A 6,827-nucleotide genomic window follows, 5' to 3' on the forward strand; every position below is an offset into this window, starting at 1 on the left:
CAAAAATGAATTTTAATGGGGAATTAAATCATCGCTAACAACCTTCTTTTATGATGAATTTTTTGTTGGTCGCAGAAAAACTAATATAATTAGTGATGAAATGTAAATCCTTGGTTCGTGTTGCAAGTCCTTGGTTTGTATTGCATGTAGGTTCTTTTTTTTTTTTTTTGGATAAACCGGGAGGTCAAAGACCCGAAGAATATTTATAAGAAATGTAAATAGCTTCCACCCAGGGCATTATAAGTCAACTGGGAGAAATCATGGTGGAAAGAAGATATGCCAATAAAATCCATATTTGAATATATTTCAGCGAGCCAATTTTGCAGGATAGTTTGCCTCCCTATGGTGTACCTCAAAGAGCTATAAACAAGTTATAGCTTGGCCAATATCTTGGAGTAAGGGGTGATCTTGCCTGGTAGTTGAATCCTTTTAGATTTAGTTAATAATTTTGGCAGAGTCTTCTTCAAGAATGATTCTGCATGCAACTCTGATAAAGGTACTGAAGTATTCCTAAACACTTTGAAATCTACCAGTAAAACATGACCAAGATGGTTCCTCACCAAAAATCCAGAACCAATCTGTCCTTGTTGAAAGGATCCGTCAAAATTATTCTTCACCATACCAAGGGATGGGGGTATCTAATGAACCTCCATACCAAAATTTTATGTAAGCTACTGGAGCTGTAGGTATCCCAGTGTCCTAGGTCCAATGTAATTATCACTTTTGACATCTTATGAAATTCCGATAGCCAACTAATTGCCCACGAAGCTAACTGACTAGGATTAGAAACTGAGTATTGAAAATGCCTTGCATTTCTTGAGTTCTATAACATGCATCCATCCACAGTAAGATATCGTAGATTTAAACTGAGTAGGGCAAGCATCTACAATAAATCCCAGTATAGAGTCAATGGAATCAAAGTTGACATCAACTGAAAGCTCCTCATGAAGAAATTTCCAAGTTGATGTAGCCACCGTACATAATATAAGAACACGATCTATGTTCTCTTCCAAGCCACAAATATCAAAACATATAGACTACTGATGGAGAATAGCCTTTTGAGCTAATAAAGTATGTAGGTGCTTTTCACTGAAGTGTATTAAAGGTGCCGATGGATCGGGTTAGGTTAGGTCGGTTTGAGGTCGAGTCTATACAAAATAGTAATATATGAAACCCTAATTCGTACCGGATCCAAATCGATATCAGGTGGATCCCATGGAAATGAACATGCCAAAAACTCAATGCCAGCACCTGTGCATACACTGCTCTAATTTCCGAGAAGGGAAGTTAATACTCTGGCCCATGATCCTAATCATATATCATTTTGGGCTGGCCCTATTGAAAGTTTCCAACAGTTCTGCACACGTGTGCATCCAACCATAAGCCCTATCTGTGGACTGTGAGGGAAACAATTCTGCTCTGTTATGGGGCCCCAGCCCAACTCCACCACATGTCTATATAGTATACTATATGGATAAAGTGATCCCAAGGAACAAGGCCTCTGTTGTCTTTGGGCCATATTATTGGGCTATCATGAGATTATTTTTCTCGACGCGGTCGGTGAGTGTTATGTTGATAATCTCTTCCCCTCCACCTTCCCTTCTTATTCTATCCTATTAGACCTTTAACCAGTATCTTGGCCGAACTTTATTCCCATCAAAATGCTTGAACGCAAGAACAGTCAAGCCCACCTTAAAATCTAAAGCACATCTCCTCGTGTTGCTTTTCATGGTTGCATGCGCTAACAGAGCATCTTTTTCCCACAACCGTCCTCACCTCTCTCTCTCTCACACACACACACACACATCACGAATTTAATGTCTTATTTAGGAATTCACCAGAACACATGGATCAAATTAAGCACAAGCCATGGGACCATTGAAATCATCAACTAACAAGGCTACTCTTGGTGTGATGTGTTAGAATCTCTTATAACATTGGCTTCCATTGATTATGGATTGATTTTATTTTGATTTATTACGTAATATAGGCTAAATTATTGTTAAATAATATTTAAAGAACCCATAATTAATTTATAATTATATGATTATTTTGAGCTATATTGTCTATGGTGAGTGTTAGTGTAGGTCTATTTTGATCAATGGGTTTTGTAATGGCGGACCTATTAACATTACTAATTGGATTAGATCTCCACTCCACTCGCGCGTGTGTGTGTATTCTAGGGCATCAAGGCTCTTTATGTTTCTAAGGGCACCTATTCTTTTGAGGAAACAGGCATCAAAGGGGAAAAGAAAACTATCTATTTTTGTGTTTTCTTTTTCCATAGGATATCACTGTAGTGATCGTCGATGGTTGCTCAGGGCTCTCAAGATATGCCTTGATTATTTTATTTTTTTTATTTTTTTATTCTAACCTCTTACATGATGTTCATGAAAAATCCCATATCTGGATCAGAATCGGATTCTATAGGAGATTAGAATAAAATAACAGGGCATAAGAAAGGGAAGAAAAGGAAGCACGCTGGCGGCTATAGCTATGTGTTCTGTCTTCCAGATTCTCCGCCTTTATTATGGATGGTAAGATTTTAAACATTTTAGCGGATAAAAACGCCTTTGTCGTTGAAGTTGGGTGTGCCACAAGCAAAAGAACCAAGACAGTTGTGGATTTGATTAAAAGGCATGCTTTATGTAAGTTGAGAATTGTAGAGACTCTACAAAACAGAATAACTTTCCAGTGAAAACAATTTACCTGATTCAAGTAATTCGAGAGACCCATTTTCTCCTTAAGCTACAAATTTCAGTGTAATTTACCTGATTCAAGTAATTGAAAGTTGCTGGATACGTTACACTGATAAACAAGCATTACCTAGTAGTAAATTTCTTATTGAAAACTCGTTACTGCATGGTTTGTTTGGTTTGAGTCCTTGGTACATATTTTTCCTCCTTTTCTTCTCAACGAATTAGGTTCAAATTCAGGACCATAGACGGTCATTTTTTCTCCCTCATGTATAGTTTTATAAGTAAGTTTGCTCATATTTGTGTTGGTATCAAGTTAATGGTTCAGTTAACATGGCCTTCGTTTTCAAAGGGGCTCCTAAATGTCGAAGGATATCTTTACCTATATCCAATCTCAAGCCATTGGAAAAGCTGATTACCCCATAGATTTCCATGATTATAATCCAGAAATCCCTCCTAATTTCTGCTCCAAATAATTAATGTTCAAGAAGAAAATACACAAACGAAGTGTACATACCCAACACTGAAATACATACACACTATTAATTATCATACACCATCATTCTTGAGGACCAAAAGACGCACTGTGCAATGAAGAATACAAAGAAAAACTAACATCAAAATATATTTTATAACTAACAAGATAGCTGTGAAAGAAAGACAATAGAATGTCCAGAAGTACAATTTGCTAACTTTTTTTTTTTGTAAAGAAAAAAAATCGCATTAGAAATTGGACTGCTTTACAATTTTTCGTGTCCCAAGCAAATCAAGCAAATCTTTTACAAAAACTATAGCACGTCTTCCAAGAATATCATTTGCAGCCCTTACGTGTAGCTGACATGAACCAACGCAAGACCTGCAAATTCCCATCAAGAATGAACCCTATAGACAGTATTCACACGACCACAATAAATTGAGAGACAAAAAATAATAGACATCTGAGTATTGCAATCCACCTGTCTCCCTTCCACAAATCTTGAGACTACAGCCTTGATCCTATCTCATTACACGGGGAAATAGGTCATACACTTGCAGGAAATATGAACTTACGTCATGAAGTCCAAGATCTTAGAATTAACAACTGCTGCATCTTCGTCCCTAGCTCTTCGGAGACTTCTATATATAAGGTATCCTGCGCTTGTTCTTCCTAAGACTCAAAAATCCCACGACTACTCTAACGACAACTCATCACTTATCATAACCACACATAAATATGTACCTTCAACTGTAATGGTTGTATGAATGAGCGAGCGAGCGAGAGAGAGAGAGAGAGAGAGAGAGAGAGTACTATACCTCCTTGCATTGGGTATCTAGTGACTAAGGTAGGTGTAATTATGTGTGAATGATCAGTTTTCTGTTTGTATGATTGCTTGTGATCAAGAAGAGGGCATAAATCCAAATTTTGGAAGCACTTCTCCGAAAACAACATAAATCTAAATTTCCCTTCCATAAATAACTCATCTGTTATAGTTTCCACAATAACTTCAGCTACCAAACAAGGACAAGACCAACCATGATTTGCCCAGACCTCACCTTCCATTCCTACCACGAATCATTTAATGCAGTAGCACCAAAAACAACGATTCCTTTTCCTTGTCCTTTAGAACTACCACGTCCCAATCCTCCACCAGTCTGTAGTACCATTAAATGCTCATAACCAAACTCAGCAGTCTCCTTCAATGGAAACACTGCCGTTAGCTTTAACATAGCAATCTAAGATGGGCTATCAAAAAATCAGGAAGAATTAATGTTCTCCACTTGAATCAGTCAAATAGATAAATTCATTGCTCCATCTATACCATACTAGGTAAGTCCATACATACTCTTAGAATTAGGTACATGTACAACAAGCGTAGAGGCCTAGAGATAAGTGTGACAAGCAAGCAGAAGGTGGGATGAAGTGTAATCATGGCTGCTTGTTGTGGATGAAGGCCGGAACAATGTCTTGCAGGAGACCGTAGTCGGGGAACTGTGGATGCTGAAGAGGAGGTAAGGTTGGCAGATACATGCTAGGGTTTGCTTCCCCTTGCTGGCTTCTAGCGCTCAGTTGAGGCATTTGGTGCATCAGAAAGTCTTGGCGGAAGCTCGTCGGCACTGTTGGTGGAGGCGCTAAGATGTGTGTGCTCCCTCGAATGGTTGCAGGGCTCTGATGTGTATGCTGACCTTCGTACGTTGTGATCACGATTGTCGGATCTTCATATGATCTCTCCACCCTCTTCTTCACTGAGCACTTCTGTGTCGTGCACCGATAATAGCTCCTGCCATCAGAATTACAATTCAATATAGAAATTAACTTGTGCAATGTAAAGAAAAAAAAAAGACTTCTGCAGTACTTACTGATGCAATTGAACAAGATGAGCATATACTACTTCACAGCTACTATGGTAAGAACAGTGGGAAGATTTGGAAAAACGAGTGCAGTGGACCTACCTTGGATAAGGGCTATTCTTCACTGCCTTCTGGCCATACTTTCTCCACCGATATCCATCTTCAAGATGATCTACTTCACTTTTTGTCATGAAAGCGAAGCGTGGCTGCCTTTGTCTCTTCTCTGCCTTCTTCCTTGGTCTGCTCCTGTTCAAGAAATTTTTCGAAAAATTAAACCATGTATTACACTAATGATCTCACATCCACTGATTTCAGCTGAAGCCAATTTCATGACTTATTCCAGGGTCTATTCTACACAATCACATCATTCTATGGAACTTCTTATGTTGTTACTTTGTTTCGTTCCAGTTTTGGAGATCCATCTTTGATCTCAAATTGCACCCCCAACAAGAAGCACTTGAAAAGGCCTACCGGAAAAGATAACAGATCTGGAGTCTTACTGTATTAACACCTACCTTGAAAGTAGTCTAGCTAAGCATCTAAATGAAAGGTTGGGAATAAAAAATTTAACAAACAGAAGGGAAGAAAAGCAAAGAGGGAAAAGGAAACCTTTTATTCAACGGAACTTGAGAAAACCTGGAAGTTTTGTTTTGTTAGGCGAGGTGAGAAACCCTAGTAGTTCACCCTGATAGAAGAATGACCAAAGAAAGGGGACCAGAAAAAGCATGTCTAATTCACCATTACACTCTTGATCGACCTCAATTGGACATCTATATAAAGTGTCAGCATCCACCGAATGGCAAAAAACTCAGAATTTTAATCCAACTAAAAACTCAAAAAAAGGAAATAAAGGAATATATGATCAGAACCTACACTTTCTTAGACTTGTCACCCCCTTCCTCGCTCCCTTTAAGCTGCTGCTTCTCCTCCTCCACCACCTTCTGCCGATCCTTCTTACACCGTCCGGAGTCCTCTTCACCTGCTGCCTCAGTGGATGACGAAGAGAACGAAGAGTTGGGAGTGAGCGGCGTCGTGCTCCCATCACCACCCCCAGCAGAAACATTCAAATTAGGACCAATATTAGTATCCGCCACCAATTCTCGCTTCACCAACCCCCCGTCGTGGGGAGCGAACAGCTCAGGCGATGAGTACGACGTATCAAAGGTCTTGGTAAGCAAGCCATAATCCGACGAGCCACTCAGGTAGTCGGTGAAGCTGATGTATGGTGATGCTGCTTGCAGATGGAAGCCTTGTAACTCTTGCAGTGCACCCGGGCCAGGCCTCTGGGAGAAAAACGGCGAGAGATCATCATGGAAGTGGTGTTCATGGTGGTAGAGCTCTCTCTTCTCCCCAGACATAGAGCGTGTTAGAGAGAGAACTGGGAAAGAAAGAGAGGTAGCAGCAAAGAAAGGGCTAGAGGGAAGTTCGAAGAAGAAAGAAAGCTTAGGGAGGTTTGGTCTTCCCTCTTTGTTTTGATGCAAGGATAAATGGATAGGTGGATGGGAGGACCTTGGCATGGCTACTATCTTATATCATTTATTTATTCTTAATTATAATTATGTTGTTTTCTATTATTCGTTAATATAGGGTTTAAGGAAGATGATAATATAATGAGGGTGGTGGAATAGTCCACAGCCACAATGGGGGAAGCTGGCGATGCGGCAGCGACCGCTGGCGATCGACAGTCACGTGGGGGAACAGCGGTCAAAGTTTCAAACTTTCCTTCTCCATCGCCATCCGCCGATACGTGTCCTGGGGGAGCACCGGCGTTTTGACCAGACTCAGGGCCACTGTCTCGCTGAC

General features: G+C 40.0%; 1 protein-coding gene across 2 annotated transcripts; it reads right to left on the reverse strand.

The window, feature by feature from the left end:
• Positions 1–4,454: 4,454 nt before the first annotated feature.
• On the reverse strand, positions 4,455–6,543 carry LOC103713231 (WRKY transcription factor 28-like). Of its 2 annotated transcripts, none has more exons than XM_089925520.1 (3): positions 5,898–6,543; positions 5,127–5,264; positions 4,455–4,954 (listed from the first exon to the last, which is right to left on the reverse strand). In XM_089925520.1, the coding sequence occupies exons 1-3, from the start codon at positions 6,539–6,541 to the stop codon at positions 4,603–4,605; spliced, it is 1,134 nt and encodes a 377-aa protein (XP_089781646.1). In that variant the 5' UTR covers positions 6,542–6,543; the 3' UTR covers positions 4,455–4,602. The 2 variants fall into 2 exon arrangements, with proteins under 2 accessions (XP_089781646.1, XP_008798309.3); XM_008800087.5 differs by having other exon boundaries at positions 5,127–5,270; positions 5,898–6,541.
• Between the last annotated feature and the right edge of the window lie 284 nt (positions 6,544–6,827).

Source organism: Phoenix dactylifera, chromosome 9, assembly GCF_051530095.1.
Source record: "Phoenix dactylifera cultivar Ajwa chromosome 9, Ajwa_hap1_PhDact_Kaust_v1.1, whole genome shotgun sequence".
Taxonomy (NCBI): domain Eukaryota; kingdom Viridiplantae; phylum Streptophyta; class Magnoliopsida; order Arecales; family Arecaceae; genus Phoenix; species Phoenix dactylifera.

Excerpts from the sequence above, each read along its gene's own strand:
- LOC103713231 (XM_008800087.5), bottom strand. The coding sequence starts at position 6,541 with ATGCCAAGGTCCTCCCATCCACCTATCCATTTATCCTTGCATCAAAAC. Across the intron at positions 5,271-5,897 it reads GGTGACAAGTCTAAGAAAGT|GAGCAGACCAAGGAAGAAGG; the intron begins GTAGGTTCTGAT and ends TTTCTTGAACAG. Across the intron at positions 4,955-5,126 it reads AAGAATAGCCCTTATCCAAG|GAGCTATTATCGGTGCACGA; the intron begins GTAGGTCCACTG and ends TTCTGATGGCAG.